At 43.6% G+C, this 16862-nt stretch overlaps 1 protein-coding gene across 2 annotated transcripts; it reads left to right on the top strand.

Moving 5' to 3' along the window:
* Positions 1-223: 223 nt before the first annotated feature.
* LOC148102652 (NLR family CARD domain-containing protein 3-like) lies at positions 224-15739 on the top strand. Of its 2 annotated transcripts, XM_087842314.1 has the most exons (11): positions 224-1249; positions 1334-1417; positions 1651-1767; positions 2218-2334; positions 5171-5243; positions 5406-5607; positions 5732-7520; positions 11071-11241; positions 12166-12339; positions 14763-14809; positions 14954-15739. In XM_087842314.1, the coding sequence occupies exons 1-11, from the start codon at positions 1161-1163 to the stop codon at positions 15505-15507; spliced, it is 3417 nt and encodes a 1138-aa protein (XP_087698440.1). In that variant the 5' UTR covers positions 224-1160; the 3' UTR covers positions 15508-15739. The 2 variants fall into 2 exon arrangements, with proteins under 2 accessions (XP_087698440.1, XP_087698441.1); XM_087842315.1 differs by lacking the exon at positions 1651-1767.
* Positions 15740-16862: the final 1123 nt, after the last annotated feature.

Raw genomic sequence — 16862 nt, forward strand, 5'->3', positions numbered from 1 at the left:
CGTTGATTAAAGACCTCAGGATGGTAGTCTTCCACACTACAGATTGTTGCGCCTCAGCAGGTGAATCTCCTGCTCCTCCAGGCTCTTCATATGATGAGGTCCTCGGTCTGGTATCGATGGAGACGAAAGATCACCGGGCAGGGCGGGTGGCCCACGGGCGGTCAGCTGCAAGGGAGCAATGTTTTCTATCGAGCTCAGGTGGAGATGGAAGCACGTCTTTGTGCAGTAACTCACAGAGAAGGTTAGAAAGGAAATGAGTGGGGCGCCCATTCTCAGTGTCTTCAGATCTGAGGATCTGAGGTAACTTTTATGCTACAATAAGCATAAAAGTTACTGTACGGCTATCATTTGTTAACTGAAACTGAAATTAGTCGAGAGCTACATTTTTAAAGGATAAAATACAGTTTCAGAGCAAATGAATTCATTTTCAAAATATAAAATTCAATTTTTAATTTAGTGACTATCAAACAAATATAATGAATTTAAAATTAGGTGAATACAGTTTTAAAAAGCATTGATTCAAGTTACAATTCAGATTCAATCTGAGCATTTCAAATTTAACTTATTCAAATTCAGTTTCTGATGGCACAAAGTTCTGCCCACAGTTGATGTTTGTGTATTCTCTGTAACACCTGACACTGATTATCTAAAGAGGATTTTAATTTTTACAACAACCAGTGAATGTCTTAATGTGGGGGTGTGACTGGGTGAGGTAAAGACTCTACAATAATACAAGTAAAACAGAGAAAACCCAACAACTCGTCGTAATATTCGTGATGCCTGCAGACATGCATTTACTACGATTGTGTGATTTGAAGGCTGAAATCAGCTCTGTGACACTTCTCGCAGTGAAGTGATGAAAGCAGTTTGTGACAGAGCAAACTGTCTGGCTGATTCTCAGATATGATATTTGGACATGTACTCTGTTACTCTGAGGTGTGCTGCTGTGAACGATTGTGTATTTTATTCCTTCCATATGTATCAGTGCAACTCCGACTCAGTTTGATCGTCTGTCTCTGAACATTTACAGTTTTTATCAAATGAAAGGAAACAGGAAACACTGTGCAGTGAACACTCTGCACAAGAACAACATTCAGTTTATTTAATGTGAACGTTATTTTTTCTCTCATTAACATGATACTGTCATAAGTTTGAGCAGCATGGATCAGTGTGAGGACAGAGAGGAGGGAGCCCCTCCCTCTAAAGCCACCCTGTGTGGGGAACATGAGAGCCAGACCAAAGCTCAGAGGTGAGATGACCATCTCTAACTGTCCGTGACTCTTCTCCATGTCACAGCTCAGCACTCACATCACTGCTCCATCATTATTCACAGGAACCCACCTGGACCTCCACCCAGAGAGCGTGACAAGTCTAAAAGCCCTCCCATAGAAGACCAGCCTGTGTCTGCTGCAGAGAGGTGAGCTGTTAGTAACATGATCTAAAATGTCTCAAAGGACACACAGGCTCAGCTGTATCTAGCCTTGTGGCTAAACTGACCAAAACCAGCATGCCCACTGCCAACACTAGTTTGGAGTTTCCTTCTCCTCATGCTCAGCCTGCAATCCAGTTTGTCTTTAGGATGATGAAGGTATCCTAATCTTCATCAGCTTCTGTAGCTGCAAATTAAAAAAAATATTTCCTCCCTAACAGGACGCCTGGGAGTCCAGCTGGACCTGAAGCTGGACCCAGCTGTGTGTCCTTCAAGAGTGACCAGTCTAGACGTCTGCCCATTAGTTTTAAAGTCCAGCAGGTGTCTGCTGCAGAGAGGTGAGCGGCTAGAAACATCAACTCTGTGTTGTCAGTTTGTTGTCTGATGTAAGTGATGATGATCTTTTTGCTTCGTGGTTTTTAAAATGATCTAAAATGTCTCAAAGGACACACAGGCTCAGCTGTAACTGTCATTTTTATCTGGTTTGAAGCCACTTTTTGACAGAATTGGCTGTTTTTAACTATTTATTTTAAGAAGTTGTGGAAATTTAGACATCAGACATCTGGATCCTGAACTGTTATAGAAACAAATGCTAGCAGTGGGTAGTTTGACTTTAGCCTCGTGGCTAAACTGACCAAAACCAGCATGCCCACTGCCAACATTAGTTTGGAGTTTCCTTCTGCTCATGCTCAGCCTGCAATCCAGTTTGTCTTTAGGATGATGAAGGTATCCCAATCTTCATCAGCTTCTGTAGCTGCAAATTAAAAAAAATCTTTCCTCCCTAACAGGACCCATGGGAGTCCAGCTGGACCTGAAGCTGGACCCAGCTGTGTGTCCTTCAAGAGTGACCGGTCTAGACAAAAGCCCATTGATTTTAAAGTCCAGCAGGTGTCTGCTGCAGAGAGGTGAGCGGCTAGAAACATCAACTCTTTGAGAGCTGATTTAACTGCTTGGTGTTGTTGAATGTTGTTATACCTCCTCGTTTATCTGTTTGTGTAAGGTTTGTGGTGGGAGTAAGAGGACTGGGTAGGTCTGGTGGACTCTGTACATTTCCATTTGTTTTCTGTTAAAAACACTAAGTAGGTTGGTGCCACCTATGCAGTGTTTTTCATCTTATGGATATTAAGATTTTTCTGTGTTTTTATTTCGTTTTTAAGAGTAGAGCTCAGCCAGGTTAGGGGTTAGTAGGTCTCACATTCACATCTTCACATTCAGCTGCAAATCATTCCAGTGTGGGCTGAAGGCCATCACTCGATGAAGCCAACAGAACCACATCATCTGTGAAAATCAGAGAGGATATTCTGAAACCACCCAAGTCAAAGCCTCGTGGCAATTATGAACAGAATCGGTGACAAAGGGCAGCCCTGACAGAGTCCATCACCCACTGGGAAAGAGTGCAACTTACTGGTCCTCCTTCTTAAAGATGGGGACCACCACAGTCTGTCAATCTAGAGACACTGCCCCTGATAACCACGCAACATTGTAGAGATGAGTCAACCAACACAGCGCTAGAACGTCCAGAGTCTTCAGGAACTCAGAGCGAACCTCTCTTGAAGGTCTGCTGGAGGTGTTAGTTGAAGATCTCGCAGATGTATCGACAAAAAATTGAGAAACTAAAACCTAAAGAGCATCTCTGGCCACAGATCATTCATTAAAAAACAAAGTTTATTGTTTTAATTACAAGAAACCTTCCCACACTGTAACTGACTGACCCATTTTAAAACTAAATAAAGCAGGAGGCCCAAACCATTGCACATACTGGTTCTGTATAGCACAAACGTTCTGCTACCAAATGACACCTGAGCATCCTGACTCAGGGTTTGAACGATTCATCCCATCGTCTGATCCAAACCATATTGTCTGTGCTACTCTGATCTGATGAAACCTTTGTCACTAAACGTTAATACAGGAACCTCTCTGCGGTTCGTTTATGACAAAACTGTGAGATTTCAACCTCTTGGATATGAATGTGGTTGTTTACCAGGACACAGATGAGTCAGAGACAGTTAGCAGCTCTGTACTCATGTCCAACACGATGATACAAAAAATGGTGAAGTTTGAGAGACATAATTATCTACTTCAACTATCCGGTCGTTAAGTGATGGCGTGACGAATCCTACTTCCGGGCCTAAAGTAGTCTGCGTGTAATATGGCTTTTGTGTTGTTAACATGTTTAATGTTTTGTATTTTCTTCTATTTAATCTCAAAAAGCTCCTAAAACAGTCAGTGATCACTGTTGACCTCCCTCGGCTTTTATTACCGCTAATCATTTATTTAAGCTCAGTTTCTAAAACCTTAGGATGTAACTACAGCCCAGCCCATGCAGCAGTATATGAATGTGGTGGGGCGTGGTCTGCGGTGCCGTGCGGACGCACTTGCACGGCATCCGCAATCACGCCCGCCGTGTTAAAACACGGGGACTCAGGGTTTGGTGTGGGGTTGTGGTGGTGTGATGCAAATATTAAATAAAGATGGCTCAAAACATGGATCTGTGGTCCCATCGTGCCTTAATTCCACCACACAATGTGGTGGAATTAAGGCACGACGAATTAAGGCACTCGTTGATGCGAACGTCCTCCTGCCTTTGCTTTCATTTCTAGCATCAGATCTCCTTTTTTCACCAATCTTCTTGATCTGTGGTCCCGTCGTGCCTTAATCCCACCACACAATGTGGTGGGATTAAGGCACGACGGGACCACAGATCCATGTTTTGAGCCATATTTAGTTAATATTTGCATCACACCACCACAACCCCACACCAACCCCTGAGTCCCCGTGTTTTAACACGGCGGGCTTGATTGCGGATGCCGTGCAGGTGCGTCCGCACGGCACCGCAGACCACGCCCCACCACAATGAATGACTAACCTCGTATTGTGGATGGATTATCTCAGTTGTTCTCCTGGCTGAAGTTTGGTCCTTTTACAGCATCCTGCCATGCGATTACATTTGTTCCTGACCACCGAGAACACTCACGTTAACTTTTATCCAGTGGAAAAAAAGTTAGCTTGTTTATATTATGCTAACATAGCTGTGTCGCTAGCGGTCACGTAGCACATCATTATATACCAGCTAGCCAAACTTCAGTAACCCTACAAACGTCACTGCTGTTTAGTTTTCTGTCTTCATTTATGTTGGAAGTGATAACAGAGCTGTACGTTTTAATTTGTTTCCAAAACCCCGCAGTCAGGACATGCTATATTGTATTTAGATAGAAGCTAGCAAGCTAACTTCCTGCTAACTTCTAACTCTGTTAAATGTCATAACTTCCGTTTTCATGGATGCCTGGATGTTAAACTCAATTGTTACACCTGGTAGAGCAGAACGCTGATCATTTTATTACAGATGAAAGACTTTAGACAGTTTTTCAACTCTCAGTAATGCCATAGTGATCGTTTGGTATATGAAGCTGCAGCGGAGTTTAGGCCCAGACACGGCTAGTGACATCAGACTTAACGACTGGATGGTCGTTAAGCTGAGAGAGGAATTAATCATATCTTAGACGATTGATTGTTATTTAACTATTTCATTATGTTTTCTTTACAACTGTCATCCAAAGAGAATTTGTTAGCAGCTGATGTTGGCTTTTAGTTGGGAAACTTAAAGTAAAAAAAAACTAAGCTGAGCTGTTGATTTTTAGTACGATCAGCTGAAATTATAGCCATATATGACTACGAGCAGTCATCTAAATAAATGTGTTTGTCAAAATATCACTGGCTGAATTGATGATGATTCCTCCACAGAGTGGACCAGGAGAGCTCAGAGGTTCAGCGTGGTCAGTCTGCCCATCAAACCCAGCTGGACTCCATATTTATGGTCTGTACATGTACAACAACTTCTTTTACATCTATTCTGTTCACAGTCATCTCCATGCTGCTCTTTGTAGACCAGCGGAGTGTCAGTGTGTCCAACATGGATCTGATGTTTGGCTCCATGATTTCAGTCTGATTGGCTCATTCATAAAGTATTCTGTTCCAGCTGCTGGAGGACAACATCATCACGTTTGTGAAGAACGAGCTGAAGAATATCCAGGAGCTTCTGAGTCCAGATTACCCAGAATGCTTAGAGAGTCAGAGCGAGGATGATGAGAAGAGCAGCAGCAGAGAGGCATTTGTGAAGATCACACTGGACTTCTTGAGGACAATGAAGCAGGAGGAGCTGGCTGACCGTCTGCAGAGCAGTAAGAAACAGATGAAGATTAGAGCTGGTTAATGAATGCTACATTAACTAATATCTTGCAGATGGACAACATGCATGTGTACTCAATAAATTCTTGTCTGAGATTTAATTAATTTGTTTTTTAGAAATTCCCACTGAAGGTTTTCAACATCATTTCAAGTCTGTCATGAAGAAGAAGTTCCAGCATGTGTTTGAGGGCATCGCTAAAGCAGGAAACCCGACCCTTCTGAATAAGATCTACACAGAGCTCCACATCACAGATGAAGGGGCTGCAGAGGTCAATGATGAACATGAGGTCAGACAGATGGAAACAGCATCCAGGAAACCAGACAGACCAGAAACAATCAGACAAGAAGACATCTTTAAAGCCTCACCTGGAAGAGATGAACCAATCAGAACTGTGCTGACAAAAGGATGGGCTGGCATTGGGAAAACAGTCTTAACACAGAAGTTCACCCTGGACTGGGCTGAAGGCAAAGCCAACCAGGACTTCCAGTTCATGTTTCCATTCACTTTCAGAGAGCTGAATGTGCTGAAAGAGGAAAAGTTCAGCTTGGTGGGACTTGTTCATCACTTCTTTACTGAAACCAAAGAAGCAGGAATCTGCAGCTTTGAAGACTTCCAGGTTGTGTTCATCTTTGATGGTCTGGATGAGTGTCGACTTCCTCTGGACTTCCACAAAACCACAATCCTGACTGACCCTAGAAAGTCCACCTCAGTGGATGTGCTGCTGATAAACCTCATCAGGGGGAAACTGCTTCCCTCTGCTCGTCTCTGGATAACCACACGACCTGCAGCAGCCAATCAGATCCCTCCTGGGTTTGTTGACATGGTGACAGAGGTCAGAGGGTTCACTAACCCACAGAAGAAGAAGTACTTCAGGAAGAGAATTGGAGATAAGAAGCAGTCCAGCAGGATCATCTCCCACATCAAGACATCACGAAGCCTCCACATCATGTGCCACATCCCAGTCTTCTGCTGGATCACTGCTACAGTTCTGGAGGATGTGCTGGAAACCAGAGAGGGAGGAGAGCTGCCCAAGACCCTGACTGAGATGTACATCCACTTCCTGGTGGTTCAGGCCAAAGTCAAGAAGGTCAAGTATGATGGAGGAGCTGAGACAGATCCACACTGGAGTCCAGAGAGCAGGAAGATGATGGAGTCTCTGGGAAAACTGGCTTTTGATCAGCTGCAGAAAGGAAACCTGATCTTCTATGAATCAGACCTGACAGAGTGTGGCATCGATATCAGAGCAGCCTCAGTGTACTCAGGAGTGTTCACACAGATCTTTAAAGAGGAGAGAGGACTGTACCAGGACAAGGTGTTCTGCTTCATCCATCTGAGTGTTCAGGAGTTTCTGGCTGCTCTTCATGTCCATGTGACCTTCATCAACTCTGGACTCAATCTGCTGGAAGAACAACAAACAACCTCCAAGAACTCTGACACCAGAGAATCTACAGAGAAAAACTTCTACCAAACTGCTGTGGACACGGCCTTACAGAGCCCAAATGGACACCTGGACTTGTTCCTCCGTTTCCTCCTGGGTCTTTCACTGCAGACCAATCAGACCCTCCTACGAGGTCTGCTGACACAGACAGGAAGTAGCTCACTAACCAATCAGGAAACAGTCCAGTACATCAAGAAGACGTTGAGTGAGAATCTGTCTACAGAGAAAACCATCAATCTGTTCCACTGTCTGAATGAATTAAATGATCGTTCTCTAGTGGAGGAGATCCAGCAGTCCTTGAGTTCAGGACGTCTCTCCACAGATGAACTGTCTCCTGCTCAGTGGTCAACTCTGATCTTCATCTTACTGTCATCAGATCTGGATGTGTTTGACCTGAAGAAATACTCTGCTTCAGAGGAGGCTCTTCTGAGGCTGCTGCCAGTGGTCAAAGCCTCCAACAAAGCCCTGTAAGTAAATATGTGGTCATTCCTTTTTGAATTTGTGAAATATTCAAAATAATTCAGCTGTCAAAAGTCCTCTCGAGCCTCTCGATTATCAAAGACATGTCTGTAAATTGCTGCATTCATCTTCCCCTGACTAGTCTCCTGGTTCCTGCTGCCATAAACCTTCCCCACAGCATCCTGATGCCACCACCTGTTCACCTGTAGAGATGGTATTGGCCAGGTGATGACCTATAGCTGGTTTCCTTTAGACGTGACATTTGGCATTTTGGCCAAAGAGTTCAATCTTTTATCGGACCAAAGAATTTTGTTTCTTGTCGTCTGGGAGTTCTTCTGGGCCTTTGAGTAAGCTGCTGGCAGACAGTCGTGTGCTTGTTACTGAGAAGTGCCTCCGTCTGGCAACTCTACCATGAAGGCAGAGTGGTGGAGTACTGCATAACTGGTTGTTCTTCTGGAAGGTTCTCCTCTCTTCACAGAGCAACGCTCGACCTGTCAGAGTAAACATCAGATCTTTGGTCACCTCTCTATTTGCCCTGAAAATGGGACCGTATATAAACAAGCCTGTGCCTTTAAAAATCAAAGCCAATCAACTGTTGGACTCTATTCAACTTGTAGAAATATCTAACAAAGGATCAGTGGAAACAGGATACACCTGAGCTTAATTTTGAGTGGCATGGCTGTGAATACTTGCTTACGTTTTATTTATTTATTTTTTGTTTGTTTGTTTCATATTAAATACATTTAGATGAGGCGTGATTGCATATGCCGTGCAGGTGAGTCCATCTCCCCTACAGCGGCTCAGCGATAGGGAAGTATCCTGATCGAATCCGGGGGCCACCCATGTGGCAGTTGCAGATGTAAGCGGAGGCTCCCAAGTGGCTTGGCAGGCGGCTGGCGTGCAGGACCACATGGTGTGCTGACCTTTAGCGAGGACACCGCTAGACCAGCCAGCACGGTGAACTCAGGCGTAGCAGGACCCTTGTGCGCCTCCACCTCCTTCCAGTCCGTGAAAACACGCTGGTCGCTCTGCGGCCCTCCTCCGGGGAGCCACGACGGGTGCAGGCCCCTGCTGGCCGACAGCCACTCCCACCCAAGGAGTGGTGATGGGTGCGCTGACAGGCTGCGTCCTAGCTGGTTTCACCCCGGATGCCAGAACAGAAGCTGTGCAGTCGAGGGTCGTGGGTGGGGGTGGCGGAGGTGGCGGCCAGGAACCAATCTGAGCTGCCAGACTCGTAATCAGCTGCATCCGGCACTCGGATCAGTCTTTCAGTTCTTCCCACCCGCAGCAAGACCCCGCCGCCTGCTCTCACTGTGTGGCCACTAGCTCGGGCACTTTTTGGGCTAGCTCTTTGAATGTCTGGCCCGGTCTTGGGTCTGCCACGCCCCCTCCTGGGTTTTGGCGCCACTGTAAACATCACACGGCAGACCCAACCAGAGTTTCATGCTTTTCAGCATGCTGCTTTATTTAACAGCAACAATCTAATGACTAACAGCACAGCCTTTTAAGCCGGCAAGGCATGATTGGTGTGATTAATTCTGTGGAATGCACTACACACAGGCACACACAGGCACAAGTCTTTGTTTTCAGACACCAACTTTATTTCTCGTTGTTCGTGATGACTGACCACAGTCTGACAGCTGTCGGTCACAGCTGATCTCAAGCCCCCCTCCGCTCCTCTCCCGTCTCACTATAAAGGTTAAGGAAAGTATCATCAGTCCAAAACGCCATCAGCTGTTTTCACCTGCGTTTCCAGCACCGCCCCGTTGAGCTCACCGCACCACCCCTCCCCTGCAGCCGCGCCCGGGACCACACCTCCGCCACAAATTCAATTTGGAAAGAGGCTCTAACATGACAACTTGTGAATACTTTCTGCATGCATTCTAGATCTGATTCTTCAGCCTCGTCAGCGAGATTTGCTAGCCTCATGTTTTTCACTCACAATGTTGTCTTCAAGGACAGGAGTTTAGTTCTTTATTTTAATTACACATACTTTAGTTAGCTAATCATAGCTCAGCTTACAACTCGCCTTCAGTGTAGTCTGTTATCTCCTTTTTCATTTCTGCTATGAACTTTCCAACAAGTGTGATCATACCAGAAACTTACTGACCAAAAGCATGTGGTGGAGGTGCAACTTGCTTAGAAGAGATTTGTTTGGGCCAAGAAAGTGACCAATAGTGCCTTCTCTTTATACCAGACGTTCCCAAAGTGTGGGGCCCGCCCCCTAGGGGGGGCGCAGAGCCATTGCAGGGGGGGCGCGGCATGAAAAGGGGAAAAAAAAAAAAAAAACAACACTTGGACACTGCTAGCACGGGCGCCCACACAAAGGCAAAGCAGGAGATGAAGCATAGCTGAATATGTTTCCAAACCAACTTCATTCTAAGCCAAAGACTAGAAAATATGGTGAAGCATATCTTCCCTTTGGTTTCACCTGCACAAGTGCTGAGGTAGGTCTCCTTGCAGGATTGGTTTTCCCTTTGTTGGGAGCAGCGCTGGGCTGTTTAAATCATGGACAAACAGTATCCCACATTCTTGATTTGTAGTTCACAAACACTTGTTGTAATGACTAACTACTCTTGACATTTTGGAGATGTTAGCTCTTTATACAGTAAAGTTACAGTGGGATACAAATAACATCAGGCTGATCCTGCCACAATTTGTTCCCCGGTTCAAATCACGGACAAACAGCCTCCAACAGTTGTTTATGTTTTTGAACCCATTTTGCACAGGGATTTTTTGAAAAATGTATTGATAGCAATGTTGAATATTATTACACAGAAAAAAACAACTACATGTAAAATAATTACACCGTGACGCCTCTGCCTTTGTAAATGGAGGGACAGTAACTGCATGTATATGTAACCGTGTAAGACCTGCAGATAGTCAGATTAACAATATTTCGTCTCTACCTGCCATTCTGCAATTCATCTCATGTAAACAATAACGTGCACACAGTGTGACATGAAAAAAGGCACATACCTTTGACATTGCATGAGAACTCTGTATTCCTCGTCCAGTAAACGCAAAAAAGGAGTTTTAAAAAATCTCCGTTCTCGGTGATTCGAAACGCCGTTTACGTGTGGACGAAACAGCTGCGTTTTCAAAAATACCCGTGTAGGTGTGGACATAGCGTAAAAGAGTTAGTAGTTTATTTTCTTACTACCTGTAATTTATTGCAGATTACTTGTAATTATTTGCTTAATTGTTTACTAAATGTTTGAGGTGTGAAATAAACCGCAATGGAGCAAAATATGGGTGTGTGTGGTTGGAGGATGTGTTCGTGCGTGCGCGTGCATGTGTACGCGCGCGCGCGAGGGGGGGCGCGAACATTTTTCTTGTAAAACAAGGGGGGCCCAGCAAAAAAAGTTTGGGAACCACTGCTTTATACCAACAGGTATATTTAGACAGAGGTTGATTTGTCTTTTCACAAAGAAAATTTAAAATGATTTATTAGATTTGTTTCAACTCAAATTTTAGATTATTTTCTTAACCATGAATTGGGCTGTCTAGGTTCAGCATTTACAGTAATTTAATCTTATCCCAAATCTTGCTTTTCAGATTGAGCGGCTGTAACCTTTCAGGGAGAAGCTGTGAAGTTCTGTCTGCTCTCAACTTCCAGTCCTCTAGTCTCCGAGAGCTGGACCTGAGTAACAATGACCTGTGGGATTCAGGAGTGAAGCTTTTCTCTGCAGGACTGAAAAATCCACATTGTAAACTGGAATCTCTCAGGTCAGGAATCAGCCATAAAACATTAAATTGTATTAATATTTAAACAGCTACCCATCATATAATTGTCAAATTATTTTTGTTTAACCTTTTGCGTAGTGTTAGACTCTGGGTACTGTTGACTTTTTTCATATTTCATATTTTTGCATGTTTAAAAAGTGAATTCATTCACTGTCCATTTAGAGAATTTAGGGCTATTTTGTGCTTGTGATATACTTATTCCCTTTCATTGCTATGAATGATAGATTAAAGAAAACTGCAGGAAAAGACCTTGAGACATTGAGAATAGTTACAAGTACCTGGGAATCCCACAGGCAAATGTGGCTTCCAGGAAAGCTGCAACCACAAGTTCAGAGCAGTCAGCCGAATGGGAAGAACAAGATCCGGGCAATCAATACCTATGCCCATCCCCACTGGTGAGATCATCAGTTGGCTAAAGGACGCGATAGAAAAAGCAGATGAAGACAGCCGTAGTGATAGATGTAGCTGAGTGATAGTAATATGAGAAAGAAGGAATATGAGAAACCTGAAAAATACGACAGGCTGTGAGATGAGCTCAAAAAGATGTCGAGGGTGAAGGAAACAGTGGTTCTCTTGGTAACTGGAGCGAGTGGCTCCAGCAGATCCCAGGAATGACGTCTGAGATCTGCGTCCAGCAGAGTGCAGTCCTAGGAACAGCAAAGATACTGTGCAGAACCCTCATGGCCTAATCACTGTGAAAGGCAAAGCTGGCACCGCTGATTAACAATGGGAAAAAGAAACCCAACTAATTATATCTCATTATGTGTTCTCAATTGCTGCTGCTATAGATAAAGCTAACATTAACTGAATGTGTGGAATGGGTTTGTGGCATTCAAGCTCAAGAAAAAGAAAAAACAACAACATGGCAACAACAAAAACAGTGTTCACACGTTGTTCTGTCTACAGTCTGTCAGGCTGTCTGATCACAGAGGATGGCTGTACGTCTCTGGCCTCAGCTCTGAGCTCCAACCCCACCCATCTGAGAAAGCTGGACCTGAGCTACAATCATCCAGGACACTCAGGAATTAAGCTCCTGTCGGCTGGACTGAAGGATCCAGGCTGGAGACTGGACACTCTCAGGTATGGAGAGAATGTCTGATAGAGGAGGATGAATTTTAATTTCCTCAGGGAATCATAGAGTTCTCTGATTCTGAAATGTTTTCTCTCCCTTTCACACATATTCTACGTGTGAATCAAAGGAACATGTGTTTCGTTAGCCTGCTATCCCACAGCTTCCCATCCAGTGTGATACTCAGCCTTTCAGCCTTACTGGAGAGCAGTCTTCTGGTCGAGTCAGTGCTAAATCAGCTGTCGGCCTTCTTCACGTAGTTACTGGGTCTTACAGACAGACGCATCAAACAAACAGACATTTTATCTTCTAAAAGGATTCAGTGTTTCTTTTAATAATAAAAGCCTAAGCACCAAATGAGCAATACATATTTAGCCCTTCTACTTCTCAACATCTGGGGCTCCAACTTATCTCTCGACTCAGTCCTGAGTCCTCCTCACCCGATCCCAACCAGCAATGGCATCTGATAGTTTGGTGGCACGTGTTCGTCCTTTACTGCTGTTGTTATCAATCTGTTTATAAGAGTCCTCAAACATGAGATCTGACAACATCAATCCCAGAAAATTCTTTCATGTCATGTGAGAGTTTCCATAACCCTTCCAGTGCCCTGGTAACTGACCCGTCCAGAGCTGTATAATTTGAAATATACATACAACAAGCCAACCCAAGCATTGAACACACCCCTCCTCTTTCTGCCAAAAGCATAACTAACGCTATGCTGTTCTGGACTGTCATAACTGACGTTGACATCAACTTTTCTGACAGTCCAGCTATTGCATTCCTGGTCAGGTTAGCCAATTTCTGCACATTGTAATGAACATAATTAATACGGCTAAAATTCTTATTGGGTGTTATGCAAAGTACTATAGACTCAAACCCGGTAACTTTTGGGTTTGCCCATTTATAAGTAAGTAAAGTGTACTTATTAAGTGCTTTTTGTAGACAGGCAGTCACAAAGAGCTGAACATGAAGGTAAAAATAAACAGAAACTAAGTATCCAAACGCTCTGTGACTGGTACTCATGGACAAGGCCCATTTAATCAATGGCCACTGATCAGTGGTTGTTGATCAATGGGGATGAGAATTTGCATAATTATGATACTGACCTCCCAGCCCATTGTTCCTTGAGTGGGCTGGTTTCAGTCATTATGTAAATGTACTGTTTATAAGATTGAAACCTGCAGTCAGCTGAGACTGAAGACGTCACCTGATGATGACGAAACGTTTTTCCCACAAAACGCTACGTCCAGATGAACATAATCAACTTTTGGAGATTTACTTACCTGGATGATTGAGAAATGCATCAAGAAGAACACTAAGTAACAAAACAGACAATATAAACAATACAAAAGGTTAAAGGTAAATAAAAAGGTAAAAAAAAATGAAAGCATTGATCAACAGAAGGCTCATCTGGAACTCCTTTCTGTATCCCTGTTGATTTATATATGCTGAGAATTTTTATCTAAGATCAAAATTGTCTAATATGGACCATCTATTCCAGTTTGTGGACTGATGTACCTTTTGTCTTATAACTCTTACTGGCAGTCCCAACCTGACCATTGAGCAAGACACTGACCAGGCACTGGGCAATACCAAAACAAATCAGCCTTTATATCAAAGATCTGGAAGAATTTGGCCATAAAGTAAAATTCATGGTGCCGTCAGGGCGTACGTCCTCTACTTTGGTATCCAGATTTCGATATAAACAACAGGCTCTGCTTACCTTTATTTTGAAGGCTTTCTGTGAGCTGAACCGAAACCAGTTTAAAAATCCCGTAAGGATCGCCACTTGTGTTTATTTTTCTTTCTTAAGGAAGGAGAACGACTGTCTTTGGAAAGATTTTATTGGCTTCAGCAGTTGGTTACAAGTTACCTCAATGTGAACACGCGGTCTGCTTCACAAATAGGATGGCCCTGTAAGCATGCAATACAGTTTTATACCGCGACGTGGTGCTCCTACCGTCTCCCCTCCGGGTCTTCTCCACTCCGTCCATGTCTGACCTTGTCCTACCATCTGCTCCTTTCTTGGAAAAAAGATAAAGGAAAAACACCTCCATAGCCTAACCTTGTTGCACTAATATTATCCAGCAATTCTTAGCCTCTTATTTTCTACTGATTATCTGTTAACTCTGTCAGCCCAGAAAAAATATCCCCCTGACTCTAACTCCACAATTGATGTGTAAGCATGTTTGCAAGCTCTACATGTCAGTCTTAATAATTCAATTTAAGAATATTGCTGAATTAATGCGTTTGGCCCTTATTACATGGAGTGCCACATTTGTATGAGCACAATAGGAATGTGTATAAAACATCAAGCTAAAGCAGCTTTATTTAATCATTTTCCTTCCTAACGCTATCAGTGTGTGTATGAGAGCCGTGTAATGTCCATGTGTGCATGCTGACTGTGCTGCTCTGACCCCCCTCCTCCTTTCAGGGTGGAGCCTGCTGGAGAACAATGGTTGACACCAGGTCTGAGGAAGTGTAAGTGTGTTTTTAATGGGATTCATGAAAACAAAGCAGCACACATTCACATCTCTGATGTCAGGAGTCATCATCAAAGTGTCAATCAATGAACAGATGGTGGATCAATAACTGCAGCTGGATTGTGTTTGTTCTCTCCATCAGATTCCTGTCAACTCACAATCGACACAAACACAGTGAACACAAACCTCCAACTGTCTGACAACAACAGGAAGGTGACACATGTGGAGGAGGTTCAGTCGTATCCTGATCATCCAGACAGATTCGATGTTCGTCCCCAGCTGCTGTGCACAAATGGTCTGAGTGGTCGCTGTTACTGGGAGGTTGAGTGGGGAGGACTGGTTGATATATCAGTGAGTTACAGAAGCATCAGAAGGAAAGGAGAGACTTACAACTGTGTTTTTGGATACAACGATCAGTCCTGGAGTCTGGACTGCATTAAAGATGGTCCTGATGCTGTCTGTCACAATAACAATCGAGCATCCATCTCCTCCTCCTCCTCCTCCTCCTCCTCCTCCTCCTCTTCCTCTGTCTCTAACAGAGCAGCAGTGTATGTGGACTGTCCTGCTGGCACTCTGTCCTTCTACAGAGTCTCCTCTGACACTCTGATCCACCTCCACACCTTCAACACCACATTCACTGATACTCTTTATCCTGGGTTTTGGTTAGAAAGTGGTGCCTCAGTGTCCCTGTGCTGAGTGGGGTGTAAAGAGTGTCTCCTGTTAGAGAAACACTGACTGTTGAACAGTTCAGTCTGTACATGTCTGTCTCTTTCACTCACAAACATGTTTTCAGATTCATGGATTCAATCAGTTGATGTTTGAAAGTCTTCTAAATGATTGTAAACTTCTTCCTCTTCAGTCCTTAAAGTTCACATCCAGCTCCTCTGCATTTCCAACGAGTCTGAGCTCATTAAAATGAATCCAAATGTTTGATTTGTCTTTCTTAACCAGTAAAGCCCTAACGCCACCAGCACGGGGGCTCAAGAGTTATGTGACTGTCTGTGCCGTCAAGCCTTTTATGCAAATATCAACATGTCTAGTTTCCACAGAAAGCTTATCTCAGCTAAATGTGAAAAACACAGTGAAAACAAGTGATGATTAAAAGAGCATTTACAAAAAATCCACTAAAGTGTGCAAAACACAAACAGCCAAGCCCAGAATTTGCCAGACTTCATGTACCCGGGTAAACAATGGCTGTTAGCGAGCAGAGACCTCACAGATTCCAGAACACCAAAATTCACTGAATGAGCCACAAAAGACGACCACATGAATGTGTAGCAGCACAAATGCTCTAAGACAGAAAGTGCCTTACGGGACAGACTTCCTCTATTTTCACCAGTAGACGATGGCCGCTGTAGCTACAACATGTCGTCAGTTTGGGGCCATGTGGGGTCTCGCCTCGCAACTATTGATTGGTTGAAGTGATGTGAACGCAGCATCGTTACCATGATTCTCAAATGATTAAAAATAGTTGTCAATCATGCAAATCGCTCAAAAGAAGCTGAAGCTTCAGCCCCTCAAAGTGCTAGAAGCCATTTAAACAAACCAGGGTGCAGGGTAGAAAGACCTGTTGCCTGTGTTATTATTCTTCAAAAATATTCAAAAAGCATTTTTAGGCATGTTAATGAAATTAACCCTTTATGGCCGGTTGGAGCGGGCACGCTCTGTTTTCCACAACTATTTTGAAAGCTGGTAGAATTACAACCATATAAGCTGATGCAATAATTTTTTTTTGCATATGAAATTGGAGGAGTTGTACTTACATCAGTTTCCTTCCATGTATGGCTTTGCAAAACTTGTACAAAAAGCACTTGCAGCAACAAAAACATAATATTCCAGAAACATATGGCGTTATTTTTGTGCCACTATTCTGAGCGCACATAAAAAAAAGCTGGTGGGTAACAGGCATCTTCGAAAACGTCAGAGCAGTTATGCAAATATGTCTTGATGAATCGAGAAGATATTTGAAGTTTACACAGAAACATTCTCGCATGAAAATATCTTAAAAGTTTATTTTGTGACCCAGACAAAGTAATTTCGTCATTTCGAGC

This window comes from Neolamprologus brichardi, chromosome 6 (assembly GCF_056152115.1).
Source record: "Neolamprologus brichardi isolate AB-2024 chromosome 6, ASM5615211v1, whole genome shotgun sequence".
Taxonomy (NCBI): Eukaryota; Metazoa; Chordata; class Actinopteri; order Cichliformes; family Cichlidae; genus Neolamprologus; species Neolamprologus brichardi.